This window comes from Oncorhynchus kisutch, linkage group LG15 (assembly GCF_002021735.2).
Source record: "Oncorhynchus kisutch isolate 150728-3 linkage group LG15, Okis_V2, whole genome shotgun sequence".
In the NCBI taxonomy this organism is placed as follows: domain Eukaryota; kingdom Metazoa; phylum Chordata; class Actinopteri; order Salmoniformes; family Salmonidae; genus Oncorhynchus; species Oncorhynchus kisutch.
Genome location: NC_034188.2, coordinates 54697374 through 54718852, shown reverse-complemented (window position 1 = coordinate 54718852; position 21479 = coordinate 54697374). Strand labels below are relative to the sequence as shown.

General features: G+C 41.9%; 1 protein-coding gene across 1 annotated transcript; it reads right to left on the bottom strand.

Moving 5' to 3' along the window:
• Nucleotides 1-1066: 1066 nt before the first annotated feature.
• On the bottom strand, nucleotides 1067-19632 carry LOC109906053 (phosphatidylinositol transfer protein alpha isoform-like). The gene is made up of 12 exons (XM_020503707.2): nucleotides 19448-19632; nucleotides 18083-18113; nucleotides 13279-13424; nucleotides 12060-12151; nucleotides 8239-8246; nucleotides 6847-6921; nucleotides 6247-6330; nucleotides 4404-4481; nucleotides 3703-3813; nucleotides 3229-3351; nucleotides 2988-3046; nucleotides 1067-1761 (listed from the first exon to the last, which is right to left on the bottom strand). Exons 1-11 carry the CDS (start codon nucleotides 19462-19464, stop codon nucleotides 2999-3001), a joined length of 813 nt encoding a protein of 270 aa, XP_020359296.1. The 5' UTR covers nucleotides 19465-19632; the 3' UTR covers nucleotides 1067-1761; nucleotides 2988-2998.
• Between the last annotated feature and the right edge of the window lie 1847 nt (nucleotides 19633-21479).

Sequence of the window (21479 nt, the reverse complement as noted above, 5' to 3'; positions counted from 1 at the left end):
GTTCAGTCAGTCTAACTGCAGTCTAAACTAGCGTCTCTGCTTCTGTTCAGTCAGTCTAACTGAGGTCTAAACTAGTGTCTCTGCTTCTGTTCAGTCAGTCTAACAGGTCTAAACTAGCGTCTCTGCTTCTGTTCAGTCAGTCTAACTTGCGGTCTAAACTAGCGTCTCTGCTTCTGTTCAGTCAGTCTAACTGAGGTCTAAACTAGTTTCTCTGCTTCTGTTCAGTCAGTCTAACAGGTCTAAACTAGCGTCTCTGCTTCTGTTCAGTCAGTCTAACTTGCGGTCTAAACTAGCGTCTCTGCTTCTGTTCAGTCAGTCTAACTGAGGTCTAAACTAGTTTCTCTGCTTCTGTTCAGTCAGTCTAACTGAGGTCTAAACTAGCGTCTCTGCTTCTGTTCAGTCAGTCTAACTGAGGTCTAAACTAGTGTCTCTGCTTCTGTTCAGTCAGTCTAACAGGTCTAAACTAGCGTCTCTGCTTCTGTTCAGTCAGTCTAACTTGCGGTCTAAACTAGCGTCTCTGCTTCTGTTCAGTCAGTCTAACTGAGGTCTAAACTAGTTTCTCTGCTTCTGTTCAGTCAGTCTAACTGAGGTCTAAACTAGCGTCTCTGCTTCTGTTCAGTCAGTCTAACTGAGGTCTAAACTAGTGTCTCTGCTTCTGTTCAGTCAGTCTAACTGAGGACTAAACTAGCGTCTCTGCTTCTGTTCAGTCAGTCTAAACTAGCGTCTCTGTTTCTGTTCAGTCAGTCTGAGGACTAAACTAGCGTCTCTGCTTCTGTTCAGTCAGTCTAACTGCGGTCTAAATTAATGTCTGTAGATCAACATAAACCTTGTGGGAAAATAAATGGGATTAAAATGTGTTAGTTAGGAAACTGCTGATGTGAGTTCCATTTTGAAAAACCATATGAACAATGGGTAAAGAGATTCACTTATCTTGATCTTTTAAACCATTTCTTTGCAATATGGTGAAATTCTTTGTAAAGGATGTGAAGAAAAATCAAGCATGTCATAAAAATTTGAAAACGTCTCTTGCACAAATTAAATTAATACAATCACAGAATGCAAAGAGTATAAATATATTGTTTTTAATATTGAATAATATAGGTCGTATAGAACAACTACATGTCGCTCCATACATTAAAGCACAAAAGTGTTACACAATCCAACAGAGAAAATGACCTGTGAATAAATACAGAAAAATACAGTACATGATATGTTTTAGTTTTTTTTACTCAGATCTCTATTCAAGAAGAGACCAGGTACATTGTTCCATATTCCTTGCCCCAAAAATCCCTAAGCCCAAAGCCATAACACTACAACAGGATTTCAGCCTGCTGATGCAGGTTGTCCGGTTGGCCGCGGGCAAGAAACATTTACTGTAACCAAGAGGGGAATACAGAGACAAGAGACAGCGTGTTTTGAAAGACAGGAGGAGAAACCAACAAATTCAGCTTTGTCCACAAAACACATGGAGGACTTAAGACAATAGAAAATACTATCATTACAACTCTAAAACAAAATTCCCATAAAAAAAAAAAAATGGACAAATGACCTAATTAGTTAGGAATGGGATGGCCCTCTGGGGCTGCTGGGGCCTGTGGACCTCTGGGCTGCTGGGGCCTCTCCATGGTTTGCCTGGACAGTATAGGAGGACCTTAGAGGACTGGGACAGAGATGAAGAGAGCCTTGGGTCAAGTCTGCATACAGCCATATAATTCCCAAGGACTGGGGCAGGGCAGAGATGCTGGTGTCTCAGTAACAGATCTGAAAAAGTGGAAGGAGAGAAAGATTTGTCAGACTTGATTATAGTCTTCTATCAAATGCAAATTCTGTAAGATGGACACGTCTTGTTTCCTTGCACACAATAAGAGAATATATTGCTTGAGGGTATGGAGCAGGGATTGACTAGATTCAGGCGCGGGCAAAAAAAAATCTTGAGCGGGTGGTCAGGGGGCAGAAAGAAAAAATAACTGTGCCACAAGCCTTCCGAGAGGCGCAAGCGGTCTAAGGCACTGCAGTGCTTGAGGCGTCACAACAGATCCGGGTTCGATCCCGGGCTGTGTCGCAGCCAGCCAGGACCGGGAGACCCATGAGGCAACGCACAATTGGCCTAGCGTCGTCCGGGTAAGGGGAGGGTTTGGCCAGTCGGGATTTCCTTTTTCCATCGCACTCTAGCTACTCCTGTGGCGGACCGGGCGCATGCACGCTGAGATGTACTCCGTTTCCTCCGACACATTTGTGCGGCCGGCTTCCGGGTTAAGCAAGCAGTGTTTCAAGAAGCAGTGCTGCTTAGCAGGGTCGGGTTTCGGAGGATGCATGGCTCTCGACCTTTGCCTCTTCAGAGTACATATGGGAGTTACAGTGATGGGACAGGACTGTAAACTACCAATTGGATATCATGAAACTGGGAAGAAAAAAGGGGTAAAAAGTCCATTTTAAAAAACAACTGCACCGCAAGAAACCCGAAAATAATATATTTGACTAAAACAATCATTTCAAACATTGCATACATTTGTATACAACCACAGAAAGTATCTCTCTATTACGCGTGGGAATACTTTGGAACACATTTCCAAAATGAAAATCACTTGGAGCTGATTTGCTGTTGTTTTTACAGTCTTATGTAGAACAATAAAATAAAACATGATAAAACATTTGAAAACGTTTTTTCTAGCTCAGAAAACTTGGGGGGGGGGGGCAAATAAAATCAAAAGAGGGCCAAATTTGGGGAACCCTGATATAGAGTGTGAGATGGGAGCGATTACACTATGACACTGATAACACGGTAGCTGAGTCATGTGGGGTAAGGTGCAGGCTCCTCGGTTTCATGGGTCTTGTTCATTATGTACCAAGCGGAAGAAAATGAACTTATACAGGGAGGGACGACATGGACTTGTCCAATAAGAAACGCTCATTATTGTTTCCGGATGCAAATCACTTTAAAGCGACCCTGAACACGGCCACTGACGAGCAGACAGAGCGGTACTCACGGGTCACAGTCTCAGTCCTCTGAAGCAGAACTCCCTTTGACTGGATCCTTCACCCTCATCTGAAAGACACACACACAAAGACACACACACAAAGACACACACACCAATAAGTAGGATATCTAGGACAACAACAAAGCATATAGCAAATTTCCGTAAGCTAATGACAAAACCGATAAGACAGTAGTCCATCTCATTCGGAGTTAATTAATGCCAAAGACCAAACAAATGTACAGTACATTACCTCATCCAGCTCTTTTTGGGTCTCCTCTTCGATACGTCGAATGTCCTCCATTGTCAGTCCGATCCATTTATCAATCAAACAGAACAGTTGTCTGTGGAACTTTGTAAACAATCGCTTCTCTTGCTGGAAATCAAAGAGGGGAAGTTTTTTATTTTTTATAATTACACGGAACAAATACTATTAATATCAGCATTTATGATGTGTAACTTGGAGTAACATTTCTATGGCAAATCACTGTCTGGCCACTAGAGGACAGAAAACCATTTGTCTTTACTGTAAACTAGTTTTAGTCACACCCATAGAAACCGCACAGCTTCGGAGATATTATTTCTCAGCCAAACGCGTCTACTAGTTTCTTCTTCACGGTTTCAGGGCAGAGTCATTTTTTTTGCATGTACAGTGGGTGATATGAAGGCCCCATAACAGAATATGATGCAAACACTGGAATAATTGAGTCTCTTTCTCTTACTGTACCTTCTGAATGAAGTTCTCAATTTTGTTCTGGACCCCCCACCATTTGAAGTTGACTGTGACTAACTTATAGGCGCACATGTGAGGAGAGTTTGTGTTGCTGGGAAGCTCTTTCTGCAGAGGTAAAGACAACGTTAATTACACCCTCAGGCAGAGGCAGAATAGTTCATGACACACATACAGATGGAGCTTCAGAACCAGAATGGAAACAGCCAGAGCCATACAGTATAGTAAGAGTGCCACGGACAGATTTTAGAACAGATGCCATGTTGGCCTCCTTTATTTTCGAAATTTGGGTGATATAACAATACAAGAGCACCGTCCGACAATTCCCAATGAAATGACCCGTTGTAAACAAACAAAACAGATCGGCGAATTTTACTGACGTTTTTACCGATTAGCATTCGGGACAATGTGTATCCAAGTTGGTACTGTGATGTGGTGTCAACAAATTACATATCTGCTTTCACTGGACATCTTCATAGGTTTGGAAAACTATCCGAAATAAACAGCACAATGCGGAAGCATCAATTAACACTTAGCAACTACTCTGGAGGTGATATTGTCTCTCTCGGAATGTTCAGACAAACACAGCACTGGCCCAACTGTCTAAATATACTGTATGACTCTTGATACAGCTCCTTGTGAAATTAGCTGATGTGAAAAATATGACAACAATGTTGCAATATTGGTTTGGGTAGTACCTTCCAGTTAGGCCCCAGGGGGCCCCTGCCTGTTTTCTCTGATTTGAATATGGCAGGATCTTCTTCTGGTTTATAGTCCTGTGTGGAGCAGAGTGAGCAGATGCGTAAGATGCAAAGATGACAGTGTTTTATTTAATTATGTTCAGGTAATTGGGTCATATTCATTAGGGCACACCGTTGCAAAACGTAGTAGAACATTTTGTAAATAAAAACAATTGTTAAGCCTTACTACAACAACAAAAATTGTGGCAAAGTTCAAACTTGCCACAAAATGTTGCCAGAAGTTTGCAAATGTTTGCCACTAGTGCTGAATCAGCGGGAAACCTTTGTCAACAATAATATTTATTGGCAACAGTGGCAAACAGTTTGCCAGAGGTTTTTTCTGGCAAACAATTCGCTCAAGGTTGTATTTGAATCTGTGGCAAACCCATAAACATTAAGAGAAAACCTGTGGCAACAATATTTATTGTTGCCATTTCTGTTAAACATAGAGTTCCAAGACGAGTAACCATTGATGACGACCAGTCAGAGGGAGAAGAAACATTTGTTGGAAAATGGATACCAAGCTATCTAGCTACCTACCAAAGTTGTCTGGTGAGTGTCTTAACTTGCTAATAAACTCTTAAATAGTTTAAGCTAATTGATGCCTGGTAAGCAATGTCATGTTTTATGGGATAGAGTGAAACACATTTTTTTGCTAGCTAGCTAGATCAGATTCAATCTGTCAGCGTCACTGACTGGCTAGCTAGCGGCTAGCGATGATAGCTTTCATATTTTTCACAATTGATGTGATAGCTAGCTAGCTAACTTAAATTTGTAGGTGAATACGTTTCTGTCTTTTAGCTAACACCAATAATATGCATGTCAATATGCTAGTGTCACTGTTCAGTAGCATGTTAGCTACCACAACAACTAAGGTATCAACATGAGCTGACTTGACATCAAAGCAAAACTTCACTTTTAGAGATGGATTACTTTAATCTGCTTGAAAATCTATGGCAAGACCTGACAATGGGTGTCTAGCAATGATAAACAACCACATTTGGCAGAGCTTGAAGAATTTTTGAAAATAATAAAAAGATTGGAAAATGTTGCACAATCCAGGTGTGGAAAGCTCTGAGATGTACCCAGAAAGACACAGCTGTAATCACAGCCAAATGTGATTCTAACATGTATTGACTCAGGGGGTTGAATACTTTTCTAATCAAGATATACAACATTTTACAAATGTTAGAATTCTTTTTCCACTTTGACATTAGAGTATTTTGTGTAGATCGTTGACAAAAATGACAAATCCATTTTAATCCCACTTTGTAACAACAAAATGTGGGAAAAAGTCAAGCAGTGTGAATACTTTCTGAAGGCACTGCATTTTAATGTGTATGTGATTTGGTTTATGTACATACAACATTTCAATGTTGTGAATACACAAAGTAATCAAAAACCTTATCTAATTTGCATATTCATAATCAGTTTGAAGCAAATTTGCAGCAAATAGTAGAAAGTTCACCACAAGTTTCCTAGAATTGTTTGCCAGAAGTTCACAAGTCGCCTCAAAATTTGTCGCAACAGTTGGCCACAAAACTAATTTCATTTGAAAATATGAGCTGTCTGCAAATTTGCCACAACTGTTTGCCAGAAGCCTGCTTTCTCGGTAAGGGAATTTCTATTGAACTAGTTCAGGTATTCCCTCCCTGTTTCAGTCACTTTTTCCCCCCTCAATTTACTGCCTTCGAGTACAACCCTGATCCGTCTGGGTTTAGAAAAGAAAGAGAGTTTAAAGCATGCTTATTACTAATAATAAGTTGCTAGTACATTCTCACGGATCCACCAATGCTCTCACCTTGGCATCCACTTGGGTTTTGTCAGCGATGTCAATGTAGACTACTTCAGTCTTCTTCCATTGCTCTGGGTCTAGTCCGTGTACCTATGCAGGGAATCATTTATAGTAAGTTACCAACTTCAAGAGCTAAGAATGCCTCTCTAGTAGTCACTACATAGACCAGGTATAACATGCAGCGTTGTGGCCAATTTAAATCCACTCGTTTCAGGAAATACACTGAAATTGCCATTCTAAATCCAATTTCAAGGGAAATTGAATTGAAATAGAATTGACCCCAACCCTGATAACAGGGCACTTTGATACATTGTGTAAATGTTGATTCAGTGTCATACCCAACAAAGCAGGTCTGAGAACAACAACAAAAAAATGCACAAGAGAAGGGTTTCTGAATCCTTTCACAAAGTGAGTGGAATGGACACAAATGACGTCAGTGGAATTAAGTGTCTGACATGACGTCAATGGAAGAGTCGGACAGATACAGTAAAAGGGGAAATGGTCGAATTAAAGGACTAGCGACGTCTGCTAACTGAATTAGATGTGCTGGAGGTCCATGGCTGACATGGTATGCATTCAGACTCATGACATTAGCTGCTCACTCACATTGTCCTGATCCCCCATGTCGGGCTTGTGCCACGTCTCAATTTTAATCAGAAAATTGTCCTTCATGTATTCATTCTGTGGGAGGAAGGAAGAGCAATACATAAGAACAAGATCAGTCTCAAGTGAGCAGCACATACTGGGTTCAAACACTATTTGAAATACTTGTGCTCGATTGAGCACGCCCGGCTTAATCAATCAATAGAATAGTCCCTAACCTGTAAACCCCACCAATCTGGTAATCTATGTAGGCTAAAGCAAACGTTTAAATGATTTGAAAGATTTCAAACCCAGGTCTAAAACGGAGTCTGTAATATATGGACTGTTAGTGATTACAACTTAAGGGATACATTAGCTAAGAGCAGTGGTACAAGTAACAACAGCTGAAAGAGTCACATAAGCACACACATCAGTGGTGGGAAAAGTACCCAATTGTCATACTTGAGTAAAAGTAAAAGATACCTTAATAGAAAATGACTCAAATAAAAGTGAGTCACTCACTAAAATACTACTTGAGTAAAAGTCTAAAAGTACTTGGTTTTAAATATACTTAAGTATCAAAAGTAAATGTAATCGCTAAAACATACTTAATCATCAAAGGTAAAAGTATAAATCAAATTCCTTATATTAAGCAAACCAGGCAGCACCATTTTCTTTTTTTTCTTTCTTTTTATATTTACTGAGAGCCAGAGCACACTCCAACACCGACATCATTTACAAACAGTGTGTGTGTTTAATGAGTCCGCCAGATCAGAGGCAGTAGGGATGACCAGTTATCTTGATATGTGCATGAATTGGACCATTTTCTTGTCCTGCTAAGCATTCAAAATGTAACGAGGACTGTTGGGTGTCAAGGAAGATGTATGGAGTAAAAAGTACATTATTTTCTTTAGGAATGTAGTGAATTAAAAGATGTCAAAAATATAAATAGTAAAGTACAGACACCCCCAAAAAACGACTTAAGTACTTAACACCACTGACACACACGGACGCTGGCGAAACCAGTGTCAGTCTTTCTTTTCTTTAATTATTTAACGAGGCAAGTCAGTTCAGAACAAATTCTTATTTACAATGAAGGCCTACACCGCCCAAACCTGGACGACGCTGGGCCAATTGTGCGCCGCCCTATGGGATTCCCAATTACGGTTGTGATACAGCCTGGATTCGAACCGGTGTGTCTGTAGTGACGCCTCAAGCACTGAGATGCAGTGCCTTAGACCGCTGTGCCACTCGGGAGCCCCAAGTGTTAAGTCAGCCCCATCCCATCCACTTCTCTTCTTTCCTTTTGACAGGCAAGGTTACCAGCTCCTCTTTCACCATGTTTACAGCTGAATAGTGTGCAAGTAAACAGCAACATACTGTATGGGTAAATGTATAGAAGAAAACAGTACTTACTGTAATAACTGCAATAGGGGAAGAGATGGACATGAGGAGACAGAGAGTAAAATGTTTAGGGGAACAGATAAGATAACAACCAAACTGATAAGACGTATAGTGCCTTGCGAAAGTATTCGGCCCCCTTGAACTTTGCGACCTTTTGCCACATTTCAGGCTTCAAACATAAAGATATAAAACTGTATTTTTTTGTGAAGAATCAACAACAAGTGGGACACAATCATGAAGTGGAACGACATTTATTGGATATTTCAAACTTTTTTAACAAATCAAAAACTGAAAGATTGGGTGTGCAAAATTATTCAGCCCCCTTAAGTTAATACTTTGTAGCGCCACCTTTTGCTGCGATTACAGCTGTAAGTCGCTTGGGGTATGTCTCTATCAGTTTTGCACATCGAGAGACTGACATTTTTTCCCATTCCTCCTTGCAAAACAGCTCGAGCTCAGTGAGGTTGGATGGAGAGCATTTGTGAACAGCAGTTTTCAGTTCTTTCCACAGATTCTCGATTGGATTCAGGTCTGGACTTTGACGTGGCCATTCTAACACCTGGATATGTTTATTTTTGAACCATTCCATTGTAGATCTTGCTTTATGTTTTGGATCATTGTATTGTTGGAAGACAAATCTCCATCCCAGTCTCAGGTCTTTTGCTGACTCCATCAGGTTTTCTTCCAGAATGGTTCTGTATTTGGCTCCATCCATCTTCCCATCAATTTTAACCATCTTCCCTGTCCCTGCTGAAGAAAAGCAGGCCCAAACCATGATGCTGCCACCACCATGTTTGACAGTGGGGATGGTGTGTACAGGGTGATGAGCTGTGTTGCTTTCACGCCAAACATAACGTTTTGCATTGTTGCCAAAAAGTTCAATTTTGGTTTCATCTGACCAGAGCACCTTCTTCCACATGTTTGGTGTGTCTCCCAGGTGGCTTGTGGCAAACTTTAAACGACACTTTTATTGGATATCTTTAAGAAATGGCTTTCTTCTTGCCACTCTTCCATAAAGGCCAGATTTGTGCAATATACAACTGATTGTTGTCCTATGGACAGAGTCTCCCACCTCAGCTGTAGATCTCTGCAGTTCATCCAGAGTGATCATGGGCCTCTTGGCTGCATCTCTGATCAGTCTTCTCCTTGTATGAGCTGAAAGTTTAGAGGGACGGCCAGGTCTTTGTAGATTTGCAGTGGTCTGATACTCCTTCCATTTCAATATTATCGCTTGCAGAGTGCTCCTTGGGATGTTTAAAGCATGGGAAATCTTTTTGTATCCAAATCCGGCTTTAAACTTCTTCACAACAGTATCTCGGACCTGCCTGGTGTGTTCCTTGTTCTTCATGATGCTCTCTGCGCTTTTAACGGACCTCTGAGACTATCACAGTGCAGGTGCATTTATACAGAGACTTGATTACACACAGGTGGATTGTATTTATCATCATTAGTCATTTAGGTCAACATTGGATCATTCAGAGATCCTCACTGAACTTCTGGAGAGAGTTTGCTGCACTGAAAGTAGAGGGGCTGAATAATTTTGCACGCCCAATTTTTTCCGTTTTTGATTTGTTAAAAAAGTTTGAAATATCCAATAAATGTCGTTCCACTTCATGATTGTGTCCCACTTGTTGTTGATTCTTCACAAAAAAATACAGTTTTATATCTTTATGTTTGAACCCTGAAATGTGGCAAAAGGTCGCAAATTCAAGGGGGCAGAATACTTTCGCAAGGCACTGCGTGTGGGCGGGCACGGACGGACGGACGGACGGAACGGAAATGTAAAAAAAACTTGAATAAATAATCTCAAATAAATAAATGTCCACCAGTAGTTAGGGACTGAAGGTCCCAATACGACACTTACGCCACTACAAAAATGGAAACACCATAAAAAATATATATACAGGCAACAACGGTAGGTCGGAGATTCTAACATCTGAAAAATTAGTATGTCATCTCCAGGAGTGACAAAGTTCAACCATTAAACTGGATGTCCCTTTGACTGACAGACACACAGACACACAGACACACAGACACACAGACACACAGACACACAGACAGACAGACAGACAGACAGACAGAAAGTATTCAGAAAGTATTCAGAAAGTATTCAGAAAGTATTCAGAAAGTATTCAGAAAGTATTCAGACCCCTTGACTTTTTCCACATTGTTACGTTACAGCCTTCATCTAAAATTGATTAAATAGTTTTCCCCCCCTCAATCTACACACAATACCCCATAATGACAAAGCAAAAACAGATTTTATAAATTTTTACTAATTAATAAACATTTAAAATGGAAATATCACATTTACATAAGTATTCAGACCCTTTACTCAGTACTTTGTTGAAGCACCTTAGGCAGCGATTACAACCTCGAGCCTTCTTGGGTATGACGCTACAAGCTTACCACACCTGTATTTGGGGAGTTTCTCCCATTCTTCTCTGCAGATCCGCTCATGCTCTGTCAGGTTGGATGGGGAGCATTGCTGCACAGCTATTTTCAAGTCTCTCCAGAGATGTTAGATCGGGTTCAAGTCCAGGCTCTAGCTGGGCCACTCAAGGACATTCAGAGACTTGTCCCAAAGCTACTCCTGCATTGTCCTGTTGGAAGGTGAGCCTTTGCCCCAGTCTGTGGTCCTAAGCACTCTGGAGCAGGTTTTCACCAAAGATCTCTCTGTACTTTGCTCCATTCATCTTTTCCTCCATCCTTACTAGTCTCCCAGTCCCTGCCGCTGAAAAACATTCCCGCAGAATGATGCTGCCACCACGCTTTACCGTAGGGATGGTGCCAGGTTTCCTCTAGATGTGACGCTTGGCATTCAGGCCAAAAAGTTCAATCTTGGTTTCATCAGACCAGAGAATCTTGTATCTCATGGTCTCAGGGTCCTTTAGGTACCTTTTGGCAAACTCCCAAGTGAGCTGTCATGTGACTTTTACTGAGGAGTGGCTTCTGTCTGGTCACTCTACCATAAAGGCCTGATTGGTGGAGTACTGCAGAGATGGTTGTCCTTCTGGAAGGTACTCCCATCTCCACAGAGGAACTCTGGAGCTGTGTCAAGAGTGACCATCGGGTTCTTGGTCACCTCCCTGACCAAGGCCCTTCTCCCCTAATTGCTCAGTTTGTCTGGGTCGGCCAGCTCTAGGAAGAGTCTTGATGTTTCCAAACATCTTCCATTTAAGAAGGCCACTGTGTTCTTGGGGACCTTCAAATGCTGCAGAATTTGTTTTGGTACCCTTCCCCAGATCTGTGCTTCGACACAATCCTGTCTCGGCACTCCACGGACAATTCCTTCGATCTCATAGCTTGGTTTTTGCTCTGACATGCACTGTCAACTGTGAGACCTTATATAGACAGGCGTGTGCCTTTCCAAATCATGTCTAATCAATTAAATATACCACAGGTGGACTCCAATCAAGTTGTAGAAACATCTCAAGGATGATCAATGGAAAAAGGATGCACCGGAGCTCAATTTCAGGTCTCATAGCAAAAGGTCTGAATACTTATGTAAATAAGGGGGGGGGGGGTTCTACATATATAAAAACCTGTTTTTGTTTTGTGATTATAGGGTACTGTGTGTGAGTTGATGAGGAAAAATATATAATTTAATCAATTATAGAGTAAGGCTGTAACGTAACAAAATGTGGAAAAATTCAAGGCACTGTACACTATTAATACCCTGGCTATTAATGTCTGGCTATAGGTTCAGACATTACAAAGATTCCAATAGCATGTCCTCACAGTGCTGACTGCTAGCATGTATGGCCGAGTTAATTATTCAACATCTTCTGTCTCTACAGAAGGGGTAGGTAAACAAAGGGCAGGGGACTTACCCGTCCGACAGTAGGGGTAAGCATTCCAGGCCTTCTCGTGGATGTTAAGAGCAGTTGATGGTGCCAGAATGCGCACATAGTTTGGCACTTTACTGCAGAGAGAAAGGAAGATATTATTATGGGGTCGATCCATATGAATTCAATCACTTTTTGACCACATCCACCGCACCCAAATGAACACACCTATTTGAACAAAACCCTCCACATGCTTGCCCATGGTAGAAGGGGTGAGAAAGTGATTTTTTGGCCCTAAATGCAAAAACATTCAGCAGATAAACGTGCTCAAAGTTCACCCTATTTGTATAGCCCACCCTACCATGAGGGATCTGTATCTTCAACACTACCGGCGATCAGTGGGTTAACTGCCTTGTTCAGTGGCAGAATGACAGCTTTTTACCTTGTCAGCTCAGGGATTCGATCCAGCAACCTTTCGGTTACTGGCCCAACGCTCTAACCACTAGGCTCCATCCACCTGACAGGTGTGGCATATCAAGAAGCTGATTAAACAGCAGGATCATTACACAGGTGCACCTTGTGCTGGGGACACTAAAAGGCCACTTTAAAATGTGCAGTTTTATCACACAACACAATGCCACAGGTGTCAAGTTGAGGGATCATGCAATTGGCACGCTGACTGCAGGAATGTCTGCCAGAGCTGTTGCCAGATAATTAAATATTAATTTCTCTACCATAAGCTACCTCCAACATCGTTTTAGAGAATTTGGCAGTACGTCCAACAGGCCACACAACCGCAGACCATATGTAAACACAGCAGCCCAGGACCTCCACATCCGGCTTCTTCACCTGTGGGATCGTCTGAGGGTAGGTGGGGGAAACTCATTCTGATTGGCTGGGCCTGGTTCCGCAGTGGGAGCCCATGGCTGCACCAATGCCCAGGCATGTGAAATCCATAGATTAGAGCCTAATGAATTCATTTAAATTGACACATTTCCTTATATGAACTATAACTCAGTAAAATCTTTGAAATTGTTGCATGTTGCATTTATATTTTTGTTCGGTATAATTTGAAAGCTTTAAAAAAAAAATGCAATGAAATCTGCATTTGAAATAAAATGACCACCACACCAATTTTTCAGAAACTGAGGGATGGAGCTGGAGAAATGTAACCACTCAAATTCATTGTTTTAACCATGTGGGTGGTGTGGGTGGGTGGTTGGGAGTAGGTGGGTAGATGGATGAATGGGTGGACCAATCGTACCTGTGCAGGTGATATATCTTGTGGGTGTACTGGCCCTTCTCTCCATCCTTCTCATAGGGTTCATTCTTCAGCACCTCCACCCCTTCTCCTCCACCCGTCTCATTCTTACTGGTCTCAGCCACAGAGTACAGCTGACCCACTTGGTACTGTGGAGAGGAAGACAGGAGTGAGCTACAGTTATACAGACTAAATCATCCCCATTGTTCACCAGTTGCATTAACAGACAGCTGCAACCACTTCAGTGGGCACAAATGTGAGGGAAATGAATTCAGGAACAAGGGGGATTGTATTAACTCAGTTCCCCCCATTCACATCCCTGACTATTCACGTCTCAGAGCACCTGGACAGGGACAGTTTTCTGTTTCCTCCGCCGGACGTTCCTTGAGCATTTAGCCCAGACAGACACCGACTTCAGCATAACAGTTTAACAGCATAACAGGACTATCAGCAAACATAAGGAACATCCTGTAATAGCCTTCAGATGACAGTCTCTCTGCCAACAACTTCCTCATTGGCTGCTTTTGTCACTTCTAGGTTAGACTACTGCAATGCTCTATTTTCCGGCTACCCGGATAAAGCACTAAATAAACTTCAGTTAGTGCTAAATACGGCTGCTAGAATCCTGACTAGAACCAAAAAATTTGATCATATTACTCCAGTGCTAGCCTCTCTACACTGGCTTCCTGTCAAAGCAAGGGCTGATTTCAAGGTTTTACTGCTAACCTACAAAGCATTACATGGGCATGCTCCTACCTATCTCTCTGATTTGGTCCTGCCGTACATACCTATACGTACGCTACGGTCACAAGACGCAGGCCTCCTAATTGTCCCTAGAATTTCTAAGCAAACAGCTGGAGGCAGGGCTTTCTCCTATAGAGCTCCATTTTTATGGAACGGTCTGCCTACCCATGTCAGAGACGCAAACTCGGTCTCAACCTTTAAGTCTTTACTGAAGACTCATCTCTTCAGTGGGTCATATGATTGAGTGTAGTCTGGCCCAGGAGTGGGAAGGTGAACGGAAAGGCTCTGGAGCAACGAACCGCCCTTGCTGTCTCTGCCTGGCCGGTTCCCCTCTTTCCACTGGGATTCTCTGCCTCTAACCCTATTACAGGGGCTGAGTCACTGGCTTGCTGGGGCTCTCTCATGCTGTCCCTGGAGGGGGTGCGTCACCTGAGTGGGTTGATTCACTGTTGTGGTCATCCTGTCTGGGTTGGCGCCCCCCCCCCCTTGGGTTGTGCCGTGGCGGAGATCTTTGTGGGCTATACTCAGCCTTGTCTCAGGATGGTAAGTTGGTGGTTGAAGATATCCCTCTAGTGGTGTGGGGGCTGTGCTTTGGCAAAGTGGGTGGGGTTATATCCTTCCTGTTTGGCCCTGTCCGGGGGTGTCCTCGGATGGGGCCACAGTGTCTCCTGACCCCTCCTGTCTCAGCCTCCAGTATTTATGCTGCAGTAGTTTATGTGTCGGGGGGCTGGGGTCAGTTTGTTATATCTGGAGTACTTCTCCTGTCCTATTCGGTGTCCTGTGTGAATCTAAGTGTGCGTTCTCTAATTCTCTCCTTCTCTCTTTCTTTCTCTCTCTCGGAGGACCTGAGCCCTAGGACCATGCCCCAGGACTACCTGACATGATGACTCCTTGCTGTCCCCAGTCCACCTGGCCATGCTGCTGTTCCAGTTTCAACTGACCTGAGCCCTAGGACCATGCCCCAGGACTACCTGACATGATGACTCCTTGCTGTCCCCAGTCTACCTGGCCATGCTGCTGCTCCAGTTTCAACTTCCACCTGACTGTGCTGCTGCTCTAGTTTCAACTGTTCTGCCTTATTATTATTCGACCATGCTGGTCATTTATGAACATTGAACATCTTGACCATGTTCTGTTATAATCTCCACCCGGCACAGCCAGAAGAGGACTGGCCACCCCACATAGCCTGGTTCCTCTCTAGGTTTCTTCCTAGGTATTGGCCTTTCTAGGGAGTTTTTCCTAGCCACTGTGCTTCTCCACCTGCATTGCTTGCTGTTTGGGGTTTTAGGCTGGGTTTCTGTACAGCACTTTGAGATATCAGCTGATGTACGAAGGGCTATATAAATAAATTTGATTTGATTTGATTTGATTTGATGTGAGGATGTTGAGCTCTGTCGAAGACATTTGGCAGGTTGATTACAGTCTCCAACTCTGCTGTCCCAGCCTAGGCAGCACACCCCATCCATCCACCAGCACAGGCCTGGAGTCACTCAGCAGCAGTCGATGACGTGGAACGAGACCATTTGCTGCTGTGTGCAGCGTGACTACAATAACGTTGTGCTGGAACGTGGCCACTGTGTGTCAGGGAGCTAGTGACTCACAGGGAACTGGTGACTCACTTGCTACACATGAACACTACTCAGCAACCAACAGCAAACTGACAATTAAATCACAGACTAGCCTTCCAATTACAGGGTATTAGTGCGCCTGTGGTGGGGTTTTAAGTGCAGTGTGTATGGTTGGTAGTTCGTACTGTGCTGATTTGATGAGATGCTTTCAACAGGTGAAACAGCTCTGTTTGGAGGGAGAGGGGGGTAAAATCACATCCTCTACCAAATAGAGTTATTTTGGTGGCTCCATCTCATGCGCAAGTGGGTGGTTAGGAATGTGACAACACGTGTAAAACCAGTGTTTCATCTATTGTCCCCCTAAGTGTGTGTGACTCATCTGGACATCTTCCTCTGTCTGGCCAAGGAAGTTTTAAAGGTATGGCCTATTTTATACAGAGAAAATGGCATAGTAGGCTATTTAACCAATCACAGCACCCCCCCCTTTTTCCCCTTTTTTTTCCCCTTTATTTTACTAGGCAAGTCAGTTAAGAACAAATTCTTATTTTCAATGACAGCCTAGGAACAGTGGGTTAACTGCCTGTTCAGGGGCAGAACGACAGATTTTGTACCTTGTCAGCTCGGGGATTTGAACTTGCAAACTTTCGGTTACTAGTCCAATGCTCTAACCACTAGGCTACCCTGCCGCCCTACTTGTATCATTGCACATCCTGCAAATCATCAGCAGAGTCCAACCATTTTGAATCCAATTTTATAAGTAAAAGTAGCAGAGACCCCACTCTGAAACTTTGATATGCATCTAGAGTATATCGTGTTCAACAATATATTTTAAAATTTGCCAAATCCATAAAGGTTTATTTTCAATAATCATGTTTAGATTCTTCAATATACCTACTTAATATTCCTACATTTATGTAAGAAATCTGTTATTTCAATCAAAATACTATTGATATTACAAAGCAAGCAGTAAAGCTTCATATGACACCACCTTTTGTTTTGTAGCACCTACACATGAAACATTATGGAGTATTAAAGGAGGCCTGGGTATGGCCAAAATATCACAAATATTCCAACTTCAATTAATTATGCATAAAGATACAATTGTCAAATATATTTCAACAATCTTTCCTCCAAAAGGACCCTTCTATGGATAAAATTGTGAAAATCAAAACATAAGCACGTTTTCTGTAGAACATTGGTCTTTTAGAAACTACAACTCCTATTAGGTCGCACAGTTCGGGCATGATCTAATTTATCTCAAGAGAAACTGCAGCGCTATGTGCGCATTGAGCTCACAGACAAAAAAACGGAACGAAATGGAATTCAAATAATTGAACCGACGTCAGTCAATTTGTTGTTTAAAAACCAAAAAATTTTACATTTTGGTTAATCGAAAGATTAATATTCCTTGCTGTCATACCTGCTTACAGGGGTAAGGAAATCAAAGTAATTTTGTAATTTGGGTGAACTATCCCTTTAACAAGTTCTTCAAACTTTTCCCACCTAATAGCAGGAACAGCACCATCTAGTGGTCAGAACCTGGTAATAACAGGATGTAGGATGAGCCATAAACCTAACAACCTAAATGACACATTTCTCTGAACAGGGGGGAAAAAAACATCAACAAATTCACTGAGAATACATTACATATGACGAAGAAACAATACTCAGAGCTGCAGCTCCATACTACTTGTCAGACATTGAGAACTGATACTGGGATGGGATTGGTGTGGGGTCTGTTAACCATTTCTCTGGATTCCTCATGGTTTGCTCATTGTTAGAAAAAAGTTTGGTCCAAATCGGATGTCAGGTACTATATTTATTGAATATTATATAAATTAAATTGGCCAATTTGGGTGCAATACATTAGCTTAATTTCTCAGAGATTATACTATATTTCAACAAAATAATGTTGCAGGACTGTTAATCCTATCCGTTTCGAATTACAGAAATTATTTCAGAACAATCGGAGATGGTGGGTGCTCTGGCTTGCTGAAATAACATGGAACGACCCACAACTAATGACTTCAACTGCTAAGCTTCAGTCAGAATACGGTGCTCTGTTAGAATTAACATAGCTAATAGTTTCTGACAATGTCTGACCTGAATGTGTGTGGCTAGTTACCCACTGCAACCAATATGCTGCCAATGTAAACATAATGGAAACCATGCCAACTGCCCGCACACACACGCCCCACACACATGCCCCCCACACACACATCATCATAAAAAGGCATGTACAAACAGGAACTTCAAGGATAGAGGAACATAATGCAGACAAACTGCCCTGATTCCTCAAGAGCATAGGCATGCTAGATAATTGGTTAGCCCCATGCATGTTCCACTGGTGTATACGGCACATTTATAGGGCTAGCTAATGGTTGAGCTCAATTTGACGGTCGCATCAGAAAACGAGAATGTAGCTTGACCAGCTCGATTTGTGACATGAAGCAAGAGTTTAAGACACAAAGAAATGACACTCAGTCAGTACTTACTTCTTCCACAGATATGGGGAGGACGACTCGACTAGAAGAGAGAGAGAGAGAGAGAGAGAGAGAGAGAGAGAGAGCAACGTCACTTTACAACACAACACATTTAAACACCAACTACACCTGCAGCTCATGACTAATGTCATTGCTCATTTAACTTATCACTTGATTTATTAGTTCGACCGACAATTCTCTGACATTAACTTCTAATAGTAGGCTAATCAAAAACAAGTTTAGCCTAATAGAGCTGGGACGATAAACCAAAAATGAATCGATACCGACCATACTGGATCACTTATCGCAGGCATTTTGCTGATATCATTCATTACAATAAGTAGGCTGTACTAGAGAAATGTGAAGTTTGAAATAAAATAAGTTTGCTAATATGGGTGACTGTTAATGGGACAAGAGATGGTTACAACCACCAAACTAGTAGCGGTAGTTTAAAGGATCATAAAATGTGGTGCACATGAATTTTCTATTTTCCATTATTGCATCAAGACAGGCAATTTTGTCTCCTTATGGATTTTTGACCATATTGGCCAGCTCTACCTACCAACTATAAACATTGCAACATGCTACTGATGCTAGCTGTAATATTGTCATGGAGGAAATTGAAGCCAGGTGTAGATCTCTACTGTCAGAAAACAATTACGTTTGTCCCGATCCTCTGCCCGTATACAATGGGCAATAATCACCACTTGTTCCCAGTCTAAGCACGCCTGAATATTTCATTATAACATATCTGGGTGTAATGGGAGCCCAGACAGGCACCATACTAATTATACGGTATTGATACAGGCAGGTTTGAGGCATCAGGATGACACGTTGATATGGCAGTTGTTGACTCTAGTAACCAATGAGTTAGATGACATGGCATGCAAGTGTATACTTGGCATACGAGTGTATAAAGGCACACCCTTCTATGTGTTTTAGTAGGCCTGATGATGCATGGGAGGATTATAATTCAAGTTATAGTTACAATGTTAAAGTGGCACTTTGTAAGTTAAGCTCATTAAATAATGTTGGTAAAATGACAATACATTTCCAATTTGTACAATGTGTTAATGAATATTCTACTTGATGAATTCATTCAATGAGTATGTCCATACAGGGAGGACACGGGCAACAAGCAGTCAATAGCCCTCTCCATTGACAAACTTGACAGCTTGCACATGCGTTTTTCGAATTCCCAAATAGTAAGTAGGCAATACTAGACTAACAGAGGAAAACACTATAAACGAATAGAGCAGGATAACTGTCACGCAAGGAATTTTGCCAATGTTTGCCTGTGTATGACAGCGCATCCATCGTTCTCCTGCGCAACACGCTTTGACTAAACAGCATATATTTTAAAACATTTTTACTTACAATTCTTTAATGAGCATTTTTGCAGTGTTGTCCGTGGATATGCAGCATTCAGATTCCTAGTTTACTGGTAAAAACTCCAAATCGGCCCCTGTATGTTTGACCCGCTGCGCCCCACGGTCTCCGCGGTTTTGCGCTCCTATTTTTCTTTAATTCACTTCCTGACAGACGCCGAAAGGGGCGCGGCGTCCTGGTGGCGACCACTCCTCCAGTCAGTAACCCAGTAACCACCCTTATTCTAAACAAAACATACAAACCTGATACAGCCACACTATTTATTGTCCATTGTTTGTGCTGATCACACACACATTCTTATTTCTAATGACAGAGGTGAGATTATTTTTTCTTATGCCTGGATTGTACCACATGCCACATAGAGGCATGCACTGTAGATAGCCTACTTATGGAAAACTGTTGGCTCTTCAACTGAAATCTACCTAGGTCCAATGTTGTTTTTTTTTTAAATTAAAATACATTGGTTTGTAAGTTGTTTCACCTGTCACAGTGGTTCAGTTTCACTGAGACCAAATGTTATTCCAGTTCTCCTGGTTTCACTCTTCATTCAGGCTTATTGGCTGTGACAGTTGGTGGAGGGTGAACCCAGTAACACCCTGTGTTTTCTTGTGTTGGTCTGTTGGAACAGGTTAGTAGCAACCCCAGCAAGTCAAACTAGTGGCTCAGCCTTCATTAAGCCCGAGCAAGACTAGAGCAACACAAAGAATCCATCCATTCCAGACCTACCTTAATCCACTATCAAGGTCAGGTCAGGAGCAACATGAAACTGTGGATGCTACTATTGTCAACCACCTATGCTAACTTCATCTCACTGTAAGTCCGACGAGGCTGGTGGGAGGAGCTATAGCAGGAGGGGCTCATTGTAATGGCTGGAATGTAATTAAACACCTCAAACATATGGAAACCACATTTGACCCCATTCCAATTATCCCTTTTCAACAATTCCAATGAGCCTGTCTTCCTATAGCTCCTCCCACCAGTCTTCACTGCTCTACTTGTGTTAAACACTCCCATTACCGTAATGATTTTAGTTGAGAGTTGAAAACATGCATTGTTACAGAATTATGCTTTTCACGTGAAGGTTAATGTTTACTTGAATTACCCCACAGCAATTAATCCCCAGTGATCAAGCAATTATCAAAACTGCCTAACTGTTTTTGGGGGGATCGCGTTGTTCTTTTTTTAGGTATCACTTCAAGTGTCCTGCACCAGAAACATCCAGTTCCCACTCCAACTCTCTTAGTAGGTGTGTTAACGACACCCAAGACTAAATCGTTTGAATTGGGTGTCTGAGATTGGGTGTCGTATTAAACTGTAATATCCTGTCCTCTGGTGGAGACTCGAGACTCAGCAGCATTACTTTATAATGAAACACCTCCTTTATCAGTAAAGGCCCTTTTTCTTTTTGGAAATTTGTCAGCCCTTACAGACATGATTACAGACATGATTAATGTAATCATGTCAGCCCTTACAGACATGATTAATGTAATCATGTCAGCCCTTACAGACATGATTAATGTAATGTTGCCAGCCCTTACAGACATGATTAATGTAATCATGTCAGCCCTTACAGACATGATTAATGTAATGTTGCCAGCCCTTACAGACATGATTAATGTAATCATGTCAGCCCTTACAGACATGATTAATGTAATGTTGCCAGCCCTTACAGACATGATTAATGTAATGTTGCCAGCCCTTACAGACATGATTAATGTAATGTTGCCAGCCCTTACAGACATGATTAATGTAATGTTGCCAGCCATTACAGACATGATTAATGTAATGTTGCCAGCCCTTACAGACATGATTAATGTAATCATGTCAGCCATTACAGACATGATTAATGTAATGTTGTCAGCCCTTACAGACATGATTAATGTAATCATGTCAGCCATTACAGACATGATTAATGTAATCATGTCAGCCATTACAGACATGATTAATGTAATCATGTCAGCCATTACATACATGATTAAGGTAATGTTGTCAGCCCTTACAGACATGATTAATGTAATGT

What these genes read in the sequence shown, in the direction of transcription:
- LOC109906053 (XM_020503707.2), bottom strand. An exon ending in ACATGGGGGATCAGGACAAT is followed by an intron (nt 6,331 to 6,846) that starts GTGAGTGAGCAG and finishes TTCCCTGCATAG; the next exon opens with GTACACGGACTAGACCCAGA. An exon ending in AAACCCAAGTGGATGCCAAG is followed by an intron (nt 4,482 to 6,246) that starts GTGAGAGCATTG and finishes TGCTCCACACAG; the next exon opens with GACTATAAACCAGAAGAAGA.